This window comes from Acyrthosiphon pisum, chromosome A2 (assembly GCF_005508785.2).
Source record: "Acyrthosiphon pisum isolate AL4f chromosome A2, pea_aphid_22Mar2018_4r6ur, whole genome shotgun sequence".
NCBI classification, from domain to species: Eukaryota; Metazoa; Arthropoda; class Insecta; order Hemiptera; family Aphididae; genus Acyrthosiphon; species Acyrthosiphon pisum.
In genome coordinates, this window is record NC_042495.1 from 60,410,871 (window position 1) to 60,435,153 (window position 24,283).

Here is a 24,283-nt window from a genome sequence, read left to right on the forward strand (position 1 = left end):
ATATAAAATATCATATCAATAATAATAATGACTTTACATAGAATCTGCAAATGTTATTGACGTTGTTTGACAACGAATTTCAATAATCAATATTATAATATGACAGCTTCGGAAACTACCAATGCCTATATTATTTAATATTTATTGTTAAATCTATATCAAAAGATAATATTTATTCAAAAATAAATTTTTTTTAAATTTATAATAGTCATAACTATGTCATTGTCATTCATTAATTATTTTAGAGATGTTATGAGCGAATGATGTTTTTTTTTACTAAATATACCCTACGTATAATGAGTAATGACGTATTAATTTTTAATACGAGAAGCCACTTAGCCATGGAGACATTATGGTTGAAGTTCGTAAGCCCATTACCCTCACGAGTAACGTAACTACATTTAATCAGTGCTAAATATAAAATGATATATGTTTTTGGATTAGATTAATATTGTATGGAAAAATTAACAGATTACGACGGAGCTGGGTTCTTAAGGATCTTGTTGACTTATATTTTGGGCAGTTGTTCACTATAATAATATGCTCTATTATTATTATTTTATTGCAACTAATAATATTTTATACATACGCATTTATTAACATTTAATTATCGTCTATCACTATCAGGTATATAATTAATAATTCATTTATAAAAAATGACAAACTAAAATTATGTATTATATTTTATATTTTTCCAATGAATTATATTCAATTTCTCATTATTTTTATTAAAACGCAATCTATCTATTGTTCAATCTATCTTTTGTTAAATTGTTCAAATATTTGTAACTAATTAATTCAGCGTAGCCAGTAGGCAGTAGCGTCCAGACAGTTTATCAAGTACCTACTGCAACTGCATGTTTTGTGTTATTAATTACATAACTACTTAAGTATGGTTTTATATTAATTAAAAAATGTAATTTCGGCAGAGACAAACACACAGATTTAATATCATCGAATCACGTCATTTAAACAATAACAAGGAAATATTAGTTTTTACGCGCTACGCATACTTATTTATATCAAAAAATATATTATATTATGTGCGAGTATTTGAAGGATTGTTATTAAAAAAAAAATGAAAAAGTAACACAAACAACTACGACAACAATAACGAGTTTTGGCTAAAATACAACTTTAATAATAAAACAAATGATTTGCCGGGATCTTATAAAAATGATTTTCGATTCAAGTGGATACCATTTACCAATTTGATTGATCCAAATGTTGTATACTTACATGGCCTGTGAGAATATTTTTGTGCTTTTCAAATACATGCAATTCTATTTTTACAGTTACAGTAAAAATGATTCAGTATAGCTTGTTTAATAATTTAGATATAATGTACATTTTTAAAAGTGTTGTAGCCATGGTAGATGTATTAGAATACTGGATTTAGTTTTAAATGATTATTGTCTTAAATACAAAATAAACTGTAAATTGAATACAATATATTCTATTACATTAGAATATTAGAATATTTTGTATTCATTCATGAATTATGAGCCTCGCGAGGTTATTTTACCTCCCAAAATCTATGGAAGAGTTTATAGATAACTTCAAATGCATTCGGCCGTCAGCCATATTATGCCATAGTGTTATAGAACCCATTTACACATGTCATAAATATTTTTTGTGACTACGAAAAAAATATTTTGTTTTTCACTCAAGCAGACGATTCCAATTCCAATATACAATGCTTGGTCGAATTTCATATTAAATAAAATTTTCGAATTCCCAAAATTATACCTATGTACAAAGGATAGACCTAGGCCCATTTTCAAAACTATTTTTATTTAATTAAATATTTTTGGCATTTTTGAAATGTTCAAACTACTCTTATTACAATTAAAATGACGATCATTAAAATGTGGATAGTCAATTCCTCGTACACATGTTATGCAGATTGCATTTTTTTCAGGTTCGACATTGGGAGGAATTGTGACGTAGGTACTGTTGAAATTATAATGAATAGTATTTGAATAAAAATATAATAATCGCGAGGCTCCTTAATCACGAAAATTTTACAAAGTAAATAGTAAATACTAAATTGTTTGAACTTTTAATCCAATGGTAATTATAATAATTTCCAAATAATTGTGTAAGCTCTCCTTTAACTTAAATTACGGAAAAATTGTTATATTAAAAGCAGATTTCTTATTATTTTCTTAATGATACATATTATAAGGATCACGCTTAAAAATATTATATTGAAATATTAATACAAATGCTGCGAAATTATGATTATTTTATGTTCGACATTCAGATTAATAAATTTAATACAAATCGTAATCATTTTCTTTTCCCGACATCAATATTAATATCATATTCTTTCTACATTATTTTAATTAAACATATTATAGTTTAATTCAAAAGTTCATAAAATGTGGAATGAGGGAATTTTTAACAGACCAACTGGAAACGTTTTCAAAAAAAATAATTTGAAATAACAAAAATAAATATATTTTATTTAATATGATAAATATAATATTAAAATTATCTAAACTTGCATACAATATATTAATTGAATTAAATTTTACAATTCCGTGTACAAATCAAAACTCCAATGAAATTTATAATTACCTGATCTCAAATCTGTATCTTATGATAAAATCACTTAGCACATCATCAATCATTTAATCACTTTCATAATTTGAATTAAAGTCCCAAAATGAAATTCTTGTGCATAATCATGTATGTATATAATATATTTTTAAGGTTACTTTTGACAAACATTAAAAAAAAATATTGAATATACTAAAATTAATAACATACATACAACTAAAATAAACTAATACCTAAATAGATAAACATATTATATGACTATAATATGAGCTACAGAAAATACCAATAGCGAGTATAGAAATTATTTTCGGTTACATTAATTTACATTCATTATGACACATGTTTAAATGAACAATAAATTGCAACATCGGCTATGAACCATCTCCACCCCACCAATATACACCACTGGATACAACTAATAGCTGTCCGACTATTATATCAATAATTAAGATCAATAAGGTAAGATATATCAGATTAAAGTTATTCCACAATAATATACCTACCGTTTAAAAAATTAGATTTATTTTTTCGAAAATATGAGTGATGTATACGAATTTAAGTTTTACCACGCGAACCGTCAACCATATTACAATGGGTGCCAATCAATAGTAAAGACTAAACACACTCGGGGTTAAAAAATTACAATAAATCTTGAATGTCAATGCAGGGAAACTAAATGACAATAAATTGCAGTCAATCGCTGAATATTTTATTTAATGTTCATATAGGAAATCAGTTTTAGAATTTTTCTGGTAAAAAAGTCAGAAACAATATTATATTAACCAATATGCATCGCCATAACTAAAAATACATCAATATAAAGCAGATGATTTATTGATATGCTTAAATCCCCATGTAATTTTTCTATTTTCGATATAGGTAAATAGATAAACAAAAAACTTTGAATATTATTGCTGAATGCCTACCTGAATTGTTTTTTTTCAATACAATATAAACAACTGAACCGATTAGTCACTGAGCCACCCAACTAAAATTTTTAATTCTATGATTACAATAACACTAATCAAAATACACAAAATATACAATCATATACTTTGTATAGCAGCTATAGCATTTGTATTAAATTGGTTAAATAAAAATTAATTAATTTGTATAATATATTATATGTTGCGTGCTATCTACTAATGCGTTGAATTTGTTTACTGGAGCTCAAATAAAAAATATGACAAAATAATGGATTATACATAGATAGAAAAACACTATACTGTATATGTTGATAAAAATGGGATATGAGGGGATTAAGTAAAATATTGTACGAAGTAACGTAAAGAAAATGTAAAAAAATAATTTCAGTTTAGTACAATCATGAATAGAAGCGTGCACAGAATGATTGATTGATTGATTATTATTTCAATATCAAGTCGATAGAAAAAAAATCATGAAGATTGATGTAAAACGATGGTTAGGTTAGGTTAGGTAAGGTAAGGCGTATTTTTTTTTGAATGAGAATGTGTAAAAATATTCAACATTTTTGAGTAAAAGAAAATTGCAGTGAGATTTACAAAAAATATTATAAAATATAAGACTATCAAAAATTATGTTAATTATATAAATAAAAAAAGGTGGGCAAGTGGATGTTACTCTGCTGTACAGTAGGTTACAAGTGGGTCACTATAATGTAATGATTTCGTTCATTTATAACATTTTTAAACTCAATTGTTTTGGAGACAGTCGCTCAGAAGTCAGATAATCGTATTATTAAAAATAATTCACATGTCATGTCAAGCTGGATACTTAAATTGTCATTGCAATAAAAAAAAAATAATTCAGATATAATTCGTGTGTGTAAAATATTATGTATACAATTTTAATTTTTAAAGTACCGAAATTTAAAGCCCTAAACAACAATAATTATTACAAATGGACAATGGTTAACTGAAAAGGACTCGTCTGAGATGTGGCAGGTTTTCTAGTGTTTTTAATGTTTCTATATAGGCTTCTTCAGATTTGCCTGTCTTTTTATTAAAGTGGTATAATCCTTCGTGGAAACGACTGATTCGTTGATCTACTTTGAAACAATTTATAAACGGTTGTCTATTTAAATTTTGAGTATAAGGACTAATGAAACAAACATAATTATCCAAAAACTTTTTTTTTCCTACCCAAGCCACATCATGACACAATTATGTAAATTGTTTATGTTAATATGACTTACCCTATGAATTATAACAGTATTGGAGTAAGTACATTCTCCAAAGGAAATACTAATTACTTTCTAATTAATACTAATCTTAAGACAATGATATTATATATTTGAATATATCAGACGAGGGTCGTATATTCGTACTATACTATATTATGAATTTAATATGACTATATTACAGACAAATCACACTACTTTAATACTCTATTATAAAGTATAAACACTATTGTTCATTAATTATTATTGTTTTATACCTATAGGCTGTAAATTACAGATGGGCATTAACTACCTAGTTAAAAAGTCTTTTTAAACTTTGTATCCTTAACTAATTATTTGATTTTTCTAATTTATTAACTTAATAACTTTATTAGTTAAAAGTTACAATCGCCTTAGTGACCTTACAGAATCCATTATAAAAACATTTAAATATTCAACGGTTCATTTGAAAAATAATGCATTAAGGGGATTCGATACCATGATTTTCTGTTTTTGTCTAACACACGCGTGACATACTATCTTAGACGTGTTTTTTGCCAAACATTCCAATTATTGATCTATTGAAGCGATAAGAATTCTGAAAACAGATTTGAATTTGTCTTCATGTCTACTTGAAATTGATTTCCCACATTTTTGATATTATCTACGAAGTTCCTAAAAATGTCATATTAAAAAATAGTATTTAAAAATTGTCGTATTTCAATTTTCGGAAAAAAGTTAAACTCAAAAAATCAAAAATGTGGGAAAGTCGATTTCAAGTAGACTTGACAACAAATTCAAATATGTTTTTAGAATTTTTATCCCTTCAATAGATCAATTGGAATGTTTGGCAAAAAACACGTCTAAAATACTATATCACGCGTGTGTTAGACAAAAACAGAAAATCACGGTTTCGAATCCCCTTAAGGCGTTAGAAACATGTCTATACAATTATACATGTTCATAAGCTTATAACTATAATAGTTGAAACGACATTTTTTTTTATTATTGTTTACCTAATCACTCTGTAACCTCTATAATCTTTATATTCACAATTATTTTTTAATATAAATCAACAAATAGATATTTCTTTATTTAATAATTTAGATAACACAGATGTGTGATGTGACTAGTTAATAAGCATGCAATAAAAAGGAATAAATACATAATGCATATTTAACAAAACATATTTTTTTTTGTTTTAATTGGAATTTGCGCAATTTATATTGTACCTACCTAGTATCTACCTATGTGTGACGTAGGTAATTATTAAAAAAAAAAAAAAAATTATAAGCTTCTTTTTACCTCAATTAAATTAATATTTTTGTCAATATTAACTTTAAACTATTAGAGTGAGATATAATGTTTGATAATTATTATAACTTATAGCTTAATATTGACTTAACTTAACTAACTTAAGTCTCAAGTTAATTATTTTCAATAACTTTTTTGCCTGTAATGATTTAAAAATCTCAATATTTAGGGATATCTATGCATTATCATAGATACGTATCTAACTATCACAGATAGATTTGTATCTTGCATCGTATATCCATTCACGTACTATATTAATTTTATCTTATATTAATTATATAGGTATTTTTGATTCTGATCGGAGTTATGAATTTATATATTTTACAACGATAAATGTTTTTTTTTTTCATGAACACGATTTAGCTTAAATAAAGTTGAAAAGTAGTAAAAATATTAAAAAAAAACTTCAAAGTTGATTTCTGGTAAAAAATCGAATCTAACTGATCTACATAAATAAATTACTGGCGGAATCGACATAAACAAAAATCCGGCAGAATTGATAGCCGGTGGAATTGATATTAAAATGGCGGAGTTGATAAACCCCAATTGATATTTTGGAGTGTCAAAAGTAAAAATTACAGGTATTTTTCTTAACTATTGAAAAAACAGGTATTTTTTTCAAAACCAACTTTAGACAAAAGTGATTTTTTTATTTTGCTGGAACTCAAAGACGAATAACCATAGGTAATTGAAATTTTCACCAATTGTTTATACTACCATTTTCTATACATGGAAAAAACCTTTTTTTAATTTTATTCGAGCTATTTAAAGATATAATTGAAATATGTTCAATTTTTATTTTTTTTTTAAATTATTATCAATAAATAATATTTAGTTTGGTCATGAAACTTGAAAATTTAATACAAGGGTCTCCATAAGTTGTTTTTATAAATAGTTATTTAACAATATTAGATATTTTTTTTAAGCATTTGATGTTCAAATGTTGACAAAATTCGTCAAAATCACGAAAATTTGCAAATTATTTTATAAAATGTTCAATTTTTATAGCTTAGGCTTGACGATTTAATACAATATTCCTCATTTGTAGTTTATTCTAAATCAAAACATTTTAAAAATATTTAACCACAAATCTTTTTTTTATAGACATTTGAAGTTCAAATTCCGTCAAAATTAGATATTTAAACGAACCTTTTAAATTATTTTATAGTAATTCTAAAATATTATTCGTGGGGACTTGAAACTTTTACGTATATAATTAAATGTTATATACACATTGGTATATTTAATATAGTAAATGAAATATTTTTGGCAAAAATTAATTCAACCTACCGTATTACCAATAGTATAATAAATTATCTTGATAGCAATATAAATATCTCATAAAATATGCTTAGTAATATAGGCTGACAGACCGTCTTCGCTCAGAATCGTTTATCGTGTGCAATGATTTATCATTGAATTCAAATTTAACACATACATTACAGTGACTTATTCAATAAAGAGGTACCCTCATACAGTAACTGTATAGTAGAACGGTTACATATTTTCCATCCCTTTTTTGTTTATCTTGTATTTTTTTATACTTATAATTTAGGATACTAGTTATAGATGAATTTTCATTTTTCCTTCGACATTTTTAGTTTTACTCCTGTTATTTCCTTTACTAATTCACGGAATCATACAATTATAAATTAAACGAGTTTAAAAGGGTCCTGTCTACCTAGAAGGTAGGTAGGTAGTATGAATTAATACTGTAAATGTAATCAAAAAATTCAACATTATTATTGAACGCAGATAATTGTGTATGTATAGGTTCATTTAGGGATTGTTTTCATCATCTAGATCTTTTGACTAAAGCATATTATTATGTATTTTAGTTATTATACTTATAAGTATAAGTATATATAATTAAAACTATACTAAGTTAAATAAATATTAATCGTTTTTATATTTTATATTGCTTGTATCTATAAAACTAAAAAAACAAACAAACATAGTCTAGTATTTAGTATCTTTTTGAAAATATTGAATATATCTTTTTATATTTAACCTATATTTATGCGTATGCCCATCCCAGACAATATACCTACTTGTATTTCTGTATTCCTAATTAAGTGTAGACTGTGGGTCGCTATTATACTAACCTGTAATTAATAGCTAACCAAATCTTTGCAATGAAAAAATATTGGATTTGACAATACGGCTGATGGAATAAATGTTTATAAAAATATTAAATTCATATATTCATAAGTAGGTGCCTATATTATTTTAACTCTTGATTAAATTGTTCACCGTGTAAGCCATTCACAATATGTGAGAAAAATTGATTTATTATTATTTTCTCAAAATAAATTGATAGAAAATAAATCAAAAAAATTATAGCAAAAGATTATGTAACTTGGATGTATAAAATATTATAAGTTTTTTGATTACATTTAGGCAACTAAATAAAATATGTACGTAATTTTATATACTTTCAGAACTATAACTCGTCTCGCCGGCCTTTAGGTAATACCAAAAGCTTAGTTTCTTGGCGGATAAAATCGACGAAGACCCATAAATTGTTATTCTCAAAATGTAATAGCTGTCATCTTCAGCACCTTAGTGTTAGCGACAAAATAACGTTTCTCTTAATATTATTTTCAAACTAGGTATTGTGCAGTTGGTAACCCAAAACGGTTACATTCTATGATGGTAATATATATTATTATGTGTAATGTGTGTGTGTATATATTTATAGGTACTGCCAACACGATAGGTATAATCGTCAATCGTTGAAATGGCTCTACTATTGTGTATCGTATCTTGTTTTAGAAATTTACAAATTATGACCACTAGTCGGATTATAGATTTTTTCAAATCAAATGCCCAAGTGTGTAGAGAACTTTTATATATTAGGTATATATGTATTCACATGTAGTCTTCCAGGATTATATGCAAATTGTCGTCCCATGACTAAATTATTAGATTTTATAACATAAGGCATACGTATGACTATCTGAATAGTTCAATACAAATTGTGAATTAATTAATGCAGGACGAGCGAAGTTAAAACGTCCTATCTATAGTTTAGAGACAGTTTTTAGATTCTGAGTGGAACGATGAATGTATTGATTTTACAATTATGTGTGTTTTTTTTTTAATTTTTTTATTTTTAGATTCTGAGTGGAACGATGAATGTATTGATTTTACAATAATGTGTGTTTTTTTTTATTTTTTTATTTTTATTTTTTATTTTTGTGTCTGTCATCACGGTTTGGAGCAGTAAAACTGCTTCGATTTTCTTCAAAAGTACCTTGTTTGATGGGAAAGTGAATCTAGTTGGTGCATTCGGAGGTAAAAATTTGAAATTTCAAATAGTTTTAAAAAGCGCCGTGAAAAACAAAAGATAAATTGAGGAAAAACGGGAATTTTTACGCAAAAGCTGTTTTCGAGAAAATCGATTTTCATTTTTGGTGTAACTTTAAAACAAATAACCGTAGATAAATGAAATTTTCACTGGTTGTTTATATTTCCATTTTCTATACATAATACAATTTTCAAAATATTTTGATTTGTTTTGAGCTGTTTAATAAAAGGCTCCTACTATATTGTTACAATGAGATTTGAAAAATATTAAAAATCCTTAGTCACAGTTTTTTTTTATTAGCATTTAAAGTTCAAAAATTGACAAAATATGGAAAAATCACGAAAATTAGCAAATTATTTTGAGTTAATAATTCGTAAAAATTTTTCTTTTTAGAACTAAGATTTTAAAATGTAATACAAGATTCCTTATAAGTTAATCTACCTTTATCAAAAAAAAATGTCTATAAGAAACTCAAATTAAATTTTTATGACCGTTTGAAATTCATATTTTTACAACATTTGATATTCACTCGATTTCTTACGTAACGATTTTCTTATTTTATTGTAATTAAAAAACGAATGACTGTAGATACTTGAAAATTTCACTGAATGTTTATATTAGAATTTTCTATACACGATAAAAATTTGAAAATAACTTGACTCTTTTTGAGCTGCTTACGGACATTGTCATTTTTCAATTTTTAAAATTTTTTTTTTTCTATAAATATCAATAAAATTTTATTTGTTAGGTAAAAATGCGTGAAAATTTAATGCAAGGCTCCTGATATATTGTTACAATAGCAATTGTAAAATATTAAAAATACATAGGCACACATTTTTTTTATAAGCATTTGAAGTTGAAATGTTGACAAAATTTATCAAATTTAAAATTGAATAATTATTTTGTAGTTAAAAATTTATAAAATGTTCAACTTTTATATCTAAGGATTGAAAATTTAATTAAGATTTATCGTAAATATTTAATTCTGTTACCAAAAATTCTAAGAAGTACATAAGCACAGTTTATTTTTATAGTCATTTTAAGTTGAAATTTGGACGAAATTACATATCAAAAAACCCGGAATAACTATTCTAGTTATTTTATTGTGATTGTATAATATTACTTGTGGGTACTTGAAACTTCTAAAGTATACTATTATATATCTATGATAGTACCACGGTTTGTTGTTGATGTATAACGCGTTACCCAATGGATATTGTGATATGATTAATTTGAAAATTATTAATAATACTATAGATAAGTATACCTATAATATGTATGTCTAATATCTAGACTGACAAACCGTCTCCGCTCAGAATCGTTTTTCTTATACAGTGATATTATATCATTGAATTCAAATTTAATACTATCCATTATACAGTGACCCATTTGTAACCTACTGTACAGCAGAGCGACATCCACTTACCCACCTTTTTTATAATGATATTATGTATTTGTGTTAAAATTAGTTGAACAGCGCGAATCGTATTTTTAATTTCTCTTTTGAGTGAGCTAAAATTGTTTATTGCATTATTGGTATTGTTAATGTGCGTTAATCTCTGTGTACGTTTTTTGTTAATATTATTATTTTATGTTGCACCCTAATCGTCGCTAATACATTATTATAATACAAATCCGCTATATCCATATTACATATCATGTGTGCAAAACGTAACTGTGTTAATTGTATTTTTATAATGTGTATGAGATATTATCATAGACTTAAAAACGCTATCATTACCTATAACTTCAATTTAATAATGACGCTGCAACAGCTCAAATACCTGTCTATTTTTAATTTCAATTCCTCTAAAACTTTTTTTCGTATTTCAATGAAATATAAGCTGAGTTTTTAAATATACCTAATAAAGAATAATAACGACTTTGAGCTGTTTATTGTATGTTTAAATAACAAATATGACGTATACTATTATTATATGAAAATATATTTTATTATATATGTATGTATATGTATAGACTTTTGTATCAGCTATAAAGTGGTAATTTTTGCCAGTTTTTATAATAAGTTATTATAAAATTATTTAAAAATAAAACTATCACGTATTAATATATGTATACCTATATTGCTAGTATACGTTACCTACACATTATATTTAATTAGATGATAATACACTAGTTTATATTATTTTGTGTTAGTTAATACAAATGTAAAAAATGTTTTTGAACAGAAATACGTCACCTATTCCAGAAACTAGGACAGAGACAATCTAGAATAAATTATAGGAACTAGATAGGCGTATCACGTGCACTATTATTGTTTAAACTGTATTAACAACAAACATTTTGTACTTAGACATTTACTTTTCACCTTTCTTGTGGATGAATACCTAAATTCTCTAATAATATTTAGTGAATGTGGACTAGATGAATTTTAAATTAGTTCGACATAATAGGTAATATTATATTATAATATGTTTTTGTACTCCTATCCAAAGTAAAGACATTAGTTACTATAGAATTTCTTTTCAGACCTCCATATTTTTACATCGATGAAAATTAAAAATATAATAGTCATTAGTAGGGCAGAGGACTTGTAGTTCTAAAAAAGCACTAAATATGCAATCACTTATGCACTTAAAACCCCTGTAATATGCACTTAAAATATGAATTTCAAAAATTTTTCAAAAATTTTTTTAATCCTAATCGAATAAAAGCCCGCAATCCGCATAGTGCTCACACGGCTCACCGTGGTGGTGATGTCATAGGTGTACGACATTAGATCGTTTACGATTATCTATCTATTAATAAAATTAATTACAGCAAATTATATTATTGGCTTATCGGTGATCCTCAAGCGCTTGTTGGAAAAACTTGTGCCCGCGGACAGTCATTATTATTATAAGACAAACATTTTTTAAATTTTTATCCAAACATTTGGACTGTATTGTCTGTATTATTTGAAATGAAAAATATGTTGGTGTGGAAAAAATGATTTAAGTTAGATATGTCTCAAAAAGTATGAAATTTCGTATAAAAGTATAAAATATGCCCTAAAAACAAAATGACTCAAAATATGCATTTATATGCAAAATAAAATTTCAAAACTAGCTTTGTGAAAGCATGAAACGAATTTGTTTCATACTCTGCTATTTTTGTGACTTAGCAAAACAAATATGCAAATGCTACAAGTCCTCTGCCCAAGTCATTAGGTACCTATAAAGTATTTTTAAGTCAGTTTTTCGTAAAATAATGTTGCAAAGATTGTAACAAAACAAATGATAATTTATTATCTTACAATAATTTTATTTTTATACATTAGATATTGCGTAATATAGTGTTACTTGATAATATTACATTTTTATGAAGTTGAATTTAAAATATATTTTAATATTGACTTAATATGGAATGTTTGTATATAAAATATAAAATATTGTTTAAAAACAATGAGGTAAGTATTACAAACAAACTGTGTATCTTTATATTTACACAAGCTACTTAGTATTGTACTATTGTCTGATAATAACTTTTTATAAAAACAAAAACCCTATATCAATAAACAAAATAATATAAATATTATTACTTGCTAGAAACCTAATTTATACAAAAATCCAAGTACAGTATATTATATTGTATTGCGCGCGATTGCAGATTGTTCTTATATATTTGATTATGATTAAATATTATTATGTAGAACACTTAATAATGCATACATTTTTCTTCATTAGGATGGTACTAAATATGTTATTAAAGCTTCATAATTTAGTGTTGAAAAAGGTACAGAAATATTTTACGGACTTTGCACGTTGGGTCGCTCTTTTGGGCGTGTCTCAGGTACCTAATTATATTATATTTACAAAAAGCTATTATTTAATTTGAAAGATTAATCCTAATAGAATTATTAACAAATACCTAAACGTATTTTAGTTATAGTTTAACTCGTATATTTACATTCATGTTTAAAAAATAAGAAAAAGATAATTTTAAGATGAATATTTTGTAAATTATTGAAGACAATAATTTATACTAATAGGAGAAAAATATAAGAAAAATATATTATTCAAACTTCAAAGTGATCCTTTCTTTGAATCTCCTATAAGTGGTAAGGTATCATTTATGAAACTTACACTAATACCAAAGTACAATTATTAGGAATTTATTATTATACGTTTTGGTCTTATAACTAGCGTAGTACCTATCTTATAACTTACATATTATATAAAATTATATTTATATCTGAGGCACTGCGAAAAACGTTCAGATGTTTGATTATGTCGATGAATACAGTACAAAACTATGGATATGACGAAAATCACAAATGGCAAAGTAGCTTAACGATTGTGAAATATGTGAAAGTCGTTAGTAGTATAAATAAGCAGACGATAAGTTATCTAGGCCAGGCTATAAGGAAAAAATAAAATAAGACTAATAGTACATCATGTTAATACTTTATTGAAAAGTAAAAAGAAAACGATCCCTTAGCATACTTATGAACAAAAGAATTTTTATAATTCATAAAATTTTTAAAACTATATTATGGACATATAAATAATAAACATATCAAACCTACCCATGTCTACCTAATATCAACTCCTCGATAACAATGCAGCTTGTTTTACTAGCTATCGTGGTTTACATAAATTAATAAATCATACCATAAATTGATATTCACCAAAAATCACACAAAAATATTATCTAAAAGAAGATATACAATTAAAATATACCTAATACCAATAAGCAATTATAATTTACTGATAAAAAAAAAACATAGACCCAACCTTTATGACACTATTTTCTAGTTCTCTAAGTTCTCTATCTAAATTTTGTACACATAATTAAAACAAAGTGAAAACAAAATATTTGTTTTTATATCCCTACGTAAACTAAGATAAATAAAATATACATTTTTGGTACCTATTTGAAAGTGTAAATAAATGTTGAATAAACTCAAAACGGTGGACTGATATATTATAATTTATGTCCAGTTTGAAAGGTTTTTCATTTATGCAATTTCTAAAGAAATGTAAATATTAAATCCAAAAATATTCTTAAATATTAAACCTATTCAAATGACTACACAGTAAGTGTATTATATAAAAGTTTGCATTTTATAAAGAATGTTTGAACATATTCATATATTTGAACTTACGTCGGTTCTAAGTTATAAGATTTGATGCAAAAGTTATCATAACACCATGATATGACGACTCTATAATAAAAAATATATTAGAGGTATAATAATCATTCCGCTCAATAGAATAGAAGAATTTAAATTATGAGAAAAACTTAAATATGCATTTACGTGACCATACCGTGTACTCAACAACTATAGTCACTTCAAACTTATTCTTCAAAAAGTTTTGTTAACATAAATATTTAACTCAAATTTAAATTTCATAAATGTTTGATAAACAAAATGTATTCTCACTTCAAGTATAATACACAACGCATTTTGAATAACATTTTTGTGAAATGAAAACTATAATGGTAGATAAATTGGTAGATACTTAATTTATTGAAACAATTATATTATATATTTTACACACGCTGTCCACAGTGCCGCAATTAGTGGGGTACTGGGGGTGTATCGAACCCGTAAAAGGGCCCCATCATCATATTTAGGGGGCCCTTTTCAGACATAAAGGATTTTAGATTTTAAGCTAATACGAACTTTTTTCCAATTTACAACACATGATGAAAATTGAAATTTTTCGATACCTGCAACACGCTTCCAACATCTAATAATATATTATGTTATTATAGTATTGATTAACTTATGAAGATAACATTTTATACAACATTTTATTCTATACATTTTTAACTATAACTTTGCATTACAAATAAAACTTTATTGATATTCATAGAATAAAAAACTAAAAAAATTGGAAACTTAAAATATCCGTAAACAGCTCAAAATAAGTCAAAACATTTTAAAAATTTTATCAAGTATAGGAATTGATAAAATAAACATTTAGTGAAATTTTCATGTATCTACAGTTATTTATCTTTGAGTTACCAAAAAATCTTAGATTTAAAAAGACAATTTTTTATGAATTTTTATCACAAATTTATTTAAACATTTTCGTGAATTTTACGTATGTTGTCAATATTTTAACTTAAAATGTTTATAAAAAAAAATTGTAAATATAGATTTTTAATATTTTTCATCTGTCTTTGAAACAATATATTAGAAGCTGTCTATTATAATAGATTTATAAATCTTCAAGCTTTTTTGCTCAACAAATAATATTTTATTGGTATTTATAGAATAAAAAACTAAAAAAATTGGAAACTGACCATATCCGTAAACAGCTCAAAATAAGTGAAAATATTTTTAAAATGATATGGTGTGTAGAATATTCCAATATAAACATTCAGTCAAAAGTTCATGTAGGTATCTCCGTAGTAATCTACGGTCATTTGTTTTAGAGTTACATCAAAACCCAAAAGTGATAAAACTTGTTTTGCTTTTTAAAATTTTGCTTGGTATGCATTATGTATAGACATTATTTGAAGAGCCAAAATAAAAATGTTTAGCCTCCTGAGATGGGAAACCATGTGCCTTTATTATTTTCTAGGTTTTTTTTGTTACCAGGGAGTTTTAAGCCCATCCTTAATTGCACATTTGGTGCTATGCAATTTTGTAGGACAAAAGTTTGAAATAGGGGGCCCCAAAATTTGTCACGCACTTGGGCCCTTTTATCTCTAGTTGCGGCGCAGCCTGTCCCACTAATGTTCACTAATTCGAAATACTAGAATTATTACTTGGGTGCATACCACTTTGTATCTGTAAATATGCATGATAAGTTCTAGGTAATTTACATGCAATAGGTAGCTAATGACGTATAATGTGCAATAAAATCGGGATTAAAATTCAAACAGCCTAGATATAATATTTGTTTGCCTATTGGCCAATATTATTGTGAAATCCTCATATTATATAGGTACATCTAAATGTTTTACGTATTTCTACGTATTTTATAATAATTTATATATCAATTTGATTTAAATCAATTCAAAACATTTTTTTCTGAAAACAATGCCTATTGTATAACATTAGGTAGGGCCTATGCATACAAATAATCTTGCCATACATATTACATATATTTGTATGATATGTAAAATAAATAATAATATTATCTATGTATAACATATGTATTCGTATACTTAATACCTACTTATAGTATATAAGACAATAACTCGATTTAATTAAACAATCAACATTAAACTTTAGTAAACAACTTTTTTTTTTTAATGATTTACAATAAACAACATTTTCAATTATATCATACAGTTAAAATATTATATCAAATATTCAAAAAATTGTTGACAATTTCACTAGGTATCTATAACCTAATTAAAATTATATAAAATAATACTTTATAATAAATTGATAACATTTTAAATTTTAAACTTTAGTTGGTATAATAATTTTATGTTCTATTTATTATATTGTTTACTATTTATGTCTGTTAATAATCCTACTAGCTATATTTTCATCAAAAAATCTTTAACTGACATTGGATTCGAAAATTGTATTTAATTTATGCATTTTTTTACTGATTATTTATAAAATATATTATATTCTTAAATGGGTAAATATAATATTTTATAAATGTACTTAAGTCGAACCTTTACGACAAATACGTCCTAAGTTACTGAATTATTGCTATAAGCAAATATTGTTCACCGATTAAGATATGAAACAAATATATTATATGTAAATAGGTAAGTTTAATCGAGAATTAAAATTTAAAACGATTATTAATTACATATAGGACGTTTTAAATTTTGAAGCATTAGACAATATAAAGGATAGTCAACATTAAAAATGACTTATTATACTTATTAATATATACCGACATGTCATTTAACTAATGTTAGGAAGTTAAATAAGAATTTTTTTTTTATTTCCGAATTTAATAGTTTTTAATTTAATCACTTACATGTTCGGTAATAATAATAATTATACATAATCACTGCAAATTGTACATACGAATAAACAAGAGTTTTGTTTAATCTATAATCAAATCTAGACAAAAATTAAAAATTTTTAAATAGGTATAATGAGTTTTTTGTTTTTTTCTTATATAATAATATTATAATCTATATATGTATATATATATATTTTTGTAAACTCTATTATATCCATAAATAAAATCTCGGTAATCTATTGTTATATTAACACCAAGTGTATACTTTTCTCATACTTATAACTATTATTTTTTTTAACTTTGTTTAACAAATAGTTTCGAGAATATTACAATAAATATACCTATTTAATTTAAGCAAGAATTAATAACTATGTAACTACCTATAACATTTAATTCAATTGTTGGTTTATTGTAATACACTAAGTACCTATATAACTGTGTTAACATTTAAATATCTTACAATAATGATTGTAGTATTTCTTTGATTAGCACGATTTATGTATAGGACTATATATAATTTCTAATTTATGCACACATACAATTTTTAACAAAAAAAAAGTTATTTTATTCACAGTGAGACGTAAGTACCTGTATGACGTACAATAATTTATGGTCATATCTTAATGTTAAATTATTTTTAAATCCTAAATAGTATAAAGACTAAAGGTATACCTATACAAACCTTAATTGCAATACTTTAGTTTCTTTTTGAATAAGCAGCATACTAATTAGTTCAAAATTATGCACTGTTATGATGATGCATTATTATAAATACCAATGATATAATATCATATGGGTACTCGGTGACATCGGGACTATGAACTTTTGCGGACGGACAAGCGTGCCGACTGACGAAACGTTAACGCCGTGTGATCACGTTATTCGTTCAACTTCAATATAATATTATTACATTATACACATATTAATTATTACCTATAGTAAGTTGTTATAGCGTATATAATACTTGATTATATGTATATGTATATACAATACACCATATTGGTACAATTATACTAAGTCATATTTTACTAATTTACTACAAAAGGTACTTACCGATGACGAATGGCACCAGAGCGGCAGTGCACCACCAACACCACCACGTCGTGATCGTCAGTCCGCCGTGGTACGCGGTCGTCTTCGTCATCGTCGTCCGACGGGCATCGAGAGATCGCAAAAAAAAATAAAATAATAATTACGCGTTCAAAAATATCGGAGGCAACGGCTGCCGGGTCGGGAAAATGGGTTCGAACCTTGGCAGTGAACGATCGGATGTGCGTAAATCACGACCATGTGTACCGGGCCGATTTGGTTCACGAGACGTGGGTCAGGCGTGGGCTCTTCCACGACACTGCCGTGCCGACCGACAGCTGCTGCTGCTGCTGTCGACGACGACGACGACGACGACGGTGACGACGGCGAAACTGCGGGTGCGAATTTCCTACACCCTCACAACCCCGGCACACTCTGCCTCTGACACACAGCCCCTCGAGAGTTCCAGTACATACAGGGTGATTATCAGCGTTTACTTTACGCCCCGTATCAATTATACTATAGTAATACCCATAAAATATGAAGATTAATATTTACTGTTATTATAATTTTCATGTATCTATACCTTACCTGATATATTTTGATGTACCTACCTATGCGTATAATACAAGTATTATGTGTACGTGTAATATAACATACCTAATTAATTTACGGTAGGCGATTAAATGTAATAACAGTGCAATTATAAGTATACCTACTCGACTAGGCATAGGTAGTGCAAGATTTAAAAATATAATAAATAATTTCCCGGACAAGATGCGAAGTGTATAAAAAAAACAATAATTTAAGCAATGATAATCGCAACGATGTCAAATCAACTGGTATTTCCTAGTAAGTCAATGATAAAATTATGAAAAGTATGTAAGTTATAGACGTGATCAACATAAGGTGATATGTGATAAACAAAGCATTAGAAATTAAAATCCCATTTTTAGCGGTTTTTCATGATTTGTCGGTGGTTTTTCGCCTGGCATTTAATAACTATTAAGAAAATCGAAAAATGACCTCTTTAAAGTACCATCTTGATCCAATTTGCTAAAAGATCAAGTACTATAAATAGTTGAAAACGAAGCACTCATTCTGGTTGATATTTTGTATACAGGATAAAAAAAAAAAGTTAACACCATTGTAAAACCACCAACTCAGAATCTAAAATTAAAAATATTAGTGTCTTGTAAAAAAGCAGTATAAATTAAATTTTTTTTTTAATTCAAGTCAAATATAAGTTGTTTGTAAAAAATGTTCATAAACTGTCTAAATAATGTCTAAATTCATATCTGATAGTTTTGTTACTAAAAAAAATGCGACGTTTAGACGTTTAGTTATTGATGAACACCTTTCTTTCAATAGTTTGTGTTGATATATTTATAATAATATGTTGTTTAACACCATTATTAATATATATTATACAAGCATAATATAGTCATATACATAATGATAAATATGGATACCGCCAACCAATTAACTGTGCATTCTAATTATTTATAAATGTTTTAATATTTTTACTAAGTTTGATGTTATTGCAAAACAATATTTTTGGAATAAAAATTATAATTTTACAACTTTTACAAAATTATTATTTTCAAGTTTTTACGTTTCTTAATGAAAATAGATATTTTTAGAAGCAGAAGATTTTTTGGACGATTTTGATCCAAAAAATCGAATTTCAAAATAATAAGTTGTTAATTACCCAGTCTTAGGTTACCTATTTGAAAATTAAATACGTTAGGTATAAATGTTGTTTTAAAATGACATGAAATTAAGCAAAAAAAAATTTCTATAAGTTAAAACTTTTTAAAATAATGAGCTTAGACACCTAAATGAATCACCATAAACCGTTGTATTTGACTATGATAAAATATACCATTCAATTTAGAGAGAAAACTTTCACAAGCGTTTTTGTTTGTGAGCTTGCGAAGAAGAACATTTAGTCAATACTTCTGGCGTAAACATTGTAGAATTATCCGTGTTTATACTTTATGCCTTTATGGGTACAACTCATCAGTGGCGTATTTAGGTTTTGTCATGGGGGGGGGGGGTATTATTTCATCCGGTAGCCCAGCTTTTAAAGCTAGAGGCCTTAAGTTAGGACTCCCAAACATTTTGCATATTATATATACAGCCTATGGGGGGATTTAACCCTTGACCCCCCTTGTAAATACGCCACTACAACTCATAAATTATAAAGCCTCCCCCATTGACCGTGTTGACCTTATAATTTTATCAAGACTAATAAAAAAATTAAAAGTGCAAATAAAAGACATATTGTAGTTTTATACTTAGTGAGGGGGCCCCATACAAAATTCCTGGCTACTGTGATTTAGTATGTATTTGTAATCGTTGAAAATTACTGAATAATAAATACCAATACAAGTTTGCATATAAAAACTACGTGGCTAAAAATTAATATGAGTAAGTTATTTTTTATGTACAGTGTACACTGTACACGTTTCCTAATCTAATAATACGTATAATGCTCCTTTTTTTTTAACTATTATAGTTTTTAAAGTTTAACTAAAAAAATGGTTTAGATTGCAGTAGCGTTGGAAAAAAAATAAAAATTCCATCAGGGATAAAATTATTTGCACGCAGATTTTTTTCCCTAATACTATCTATATATATATATACGTTTTATAAAAGATTATAACTTGGAATTAGTTTTTTAATTTTTTTGTCATTACTTATTGGCTATTATAATATCAGACTTAATTTAAAACGAAAAACAAAATACTTGACATCGCAAATTTCAAGATTTTAAAGTCCCACGTTTCTATAAACAGTAGGTAACATAAACCATATACGAGTCCATGTACATATAATAATAATAATATAGGAATAATATTTTTATAATATTTCAAGTGGTTGGAAAAATAATGAGCATTGAAAAAGAAATATTACAACGCCCTGTACCAAAAATACGTCATTTCTTTTCAAAAGTTCGAATATAACACTCCACTGTACAGTTCAGTATGTATATATGTACCTACAGTGATATTCCACAGGGAAGCACACAATTTGCCACAAACAATCTCTCGTGGTGTCGAGACACAGTACGCTTTTACGAAAACACCTGTCAGATTGGAGAAACCAAATTACGGTTTCTTGTTTTATCACACGTCATGGTTTTGGTCCTTATACTTGTATTTCACTACATACTAAATACCAATTTCAACGTTATAATGCTGATGGCTTCGCAAAGTATATGGCCGCGTAAGTCTTTGTAGTACCTACGAAAATTACTATGAATCGTGATTGGTTAATGATTAGTGACTATAGTGTACGGTGTACCTATAAAATATAACGTATGGTATATATATATTATATATTTATTAATTTATTATAAATACCTAAGGGCTAAGTTTAATGTATATTATGATACTGGGGCCAGGAATTCAATGTAAAATTAATTATATGCGGTGCTCAGGTGTTCTAAGAACATAAATCAATTCACGTAAGCGCAACAGATACTTCAAAAATAAAACTTTTATTTTGCAATTTTAGGTACTATTTTAGCATTTAATGTAATTTCATTAATACTTTTTTTTATAATTTATATAATTTTTAAATTTTAGGCAATTCAAAATATTCTTTCAATATCTTATAGCGCTCATAATTTAACAGTTATACAAAAATTGAACATAGAATTTAACATGATTTATGATAATCTCAATTTATATAATTTTAAACAAGAGCTGTAATGATATTGTTATCCACCGATCAAAAGCATCTCCAATAAGTCGTCTAAATTTTAGATTCTGAGTGGAACGTTAAATGCATTGAATTTACAATGATGTGTGTTTTTTTTTTTATTTTTTTTTTTATATTTGTCTCTGTCATCACCTTTTAGGACAGTAAAAGTGCTTGGATTTTCTTTAACAGTGCTTTTTCTGATAGGAAAGTGAATCTAGTTGGTACTTCGGGGGGTCAAAAGTAATATTTTTTCAATAGTTTTCTAAAGCGCCGTGAAAAACAAAAGAAAAATTAAGGAAAAACGGGAATTTTTACGCAAAAGCTGTTTTCGAGAAAATCGATTTTCGTTTTTGGTGTAACTTTAAAACAAAAAACCGTAGATAAATTAAATTTTCACTGGTTGTTTATATTTCCATTTTCTATACATAATACAATTTTTAAAATATTTTGATTTGTTTTGAACTGTTTAGGTACATTTTCAGTTTCCAATTTTATTAGTTTTTTTTCTATGAATGTCAATAAAACTTTATTTGTTGAGTAAAAATACTTGAAAATTTAATACAAGGCTCCTACTATATTGTTACAATGACATTTGAAAAATATTAAAAATCCTTAGTCCCATTTTTTTTTTATTAGCATTTAAAGTTCAAAAATTGACAAAATATGTAAAAATCACGAATATTAGCAAATTATTTTGTGTTAAGAATTCGTAAAAATGTTTCTTTTTAAATCTAAGATTTGAAAATGTAATACAAGATTCCTCATAATATTGTTTACCTTTATCAAAAAAAAAAATGTCCACAAGAAAATCAAATTAAATTTTTATAAGCGTTTTAAATTCATATTTTTACAACATTTTATATTCGCTCGATTTCTCATGTGACAATATTCTTATTCTACTGTTATTAAAAAACGAATGACTTTAGATATTTGAAAATTTCACTGAATGTTTATATAAGTATTTTATATACACCATAACATTTTGAAAATAAGTTGACTCTTTTTGAACTGTTTATGGACATTCTCAGTTTTCAATTTTTTAAGTTTTTTTTTCTATACATATCAATAAAATTTTGTTTGTTGAGTAATAAAGCGTGAAAATTTAATGCAAGGCTTCTGATATATTGTTACAATAGCAGTTGAAAAATATTAAAAATACATAGGCACACATTTTTTTTATAAGCATTTGAAGTTCAAATTTTGATAACATTTATCAAATTTAAAATTGAATAATTATTTTGTAGATAAAAATTCAAAACGTTCAACTTTTATATCTAAGGATTAAAAATTTAAAACAAGATTCCACCTAAGTAGTTAATTCTGTTACCAAAGAATCTAAAAAATACATAAGCACAGTTTATTTTTATAGTCATTTTAAGTTCAAATTTGGACGAAATTACATATAAAAAAACCTAGAATAACTATTTTAGTTATTTTGTTGTGATTGTATAATATTATTCGTGGGTATACCGTATACATACTTGAAACTTCTAAAGTATACTATTATGATAGTATCATGGTTTGTTGTTGATGTATAACGCGTTATAAGTACCTAATGGATATTGTGATATGATTAATTTGGAATTTATTATAGATACCTATAATTATTGGTCAATTTTTTTTTAATACCATATAATATAATATTATGTCTTATACCTAGACTGACATACCGTCTCCGCTCAGAATCGTTTTTCTTATACAATGATATTATATTATTGAATTCAAATTCAATACCATCCATTATACAGTGACCCACTTGTAATCTACTGTACAGCAGAGTGACATCCACTTACCCACCTTTTTAATCTTAGAATTATTAAATTTCCTTAAATATCAAAACAAATATTAAATTGAATTTTTGAAATTAAAATTAAAAAAATGTAAGGTTATTTTGCGGACACTAGGGCAAATATTTTAGAGCATTTTTAAGCCCTTAATTATTCAATCAATTTGATTAGTTCCACAGGAAATTCGATGTGTTTTCAACAAATTAGTTTTCTAATTTATAACTAATTTGTTGAAAAATGAAATGTAATTTATGTAGGTAATACTGTGTAACATACATATATTATATATGGTCAGACGGTCAGTTATTGGACGTTATTTAAGTTAAATTTAGAATTTATCGTTAATTTCAATTGTACCTACCTAAATAAAAATTAAAAACACTATTGCTTTGTATTTTTAAATGATACCACAAGACAATTTTAACAATAGGGTTATATGAGTAACAAAAAAAACTTTTAAGTACACGTTTAACTCAAAAATATTATACTACCGATATTTTAATTTTTATAACACTTAACAATATCCTATTTAAGC

The 24,283-nt window shown here is 26.0% G+C and overlaps 1 protein-coding gene across 1 annotated transcript in view; it reads right to left on the reverse strand.

Moving 5' to 3' along the window:
• LOC100165071 overlaps positions 1-18,609 on the reverse strand; it is a 118,987-nt gene extending 100,378 nt beyond the window's left edge. The window contains exon 1 of the mRNA XM_029490980.1: positions 18,275-18,609. Within this exon, the coding sequence (XP_029346840.1) occupies positions 18,275-18,365 (91 nt within the window). The 5' untranslated portion in view covers positions 18,366-18,609. The remainder of the gene's footprint in view (positions 1-18,274) is intronic.
• Positions 18,610-24,283: the final 5,674 nt, after the last annotated feature.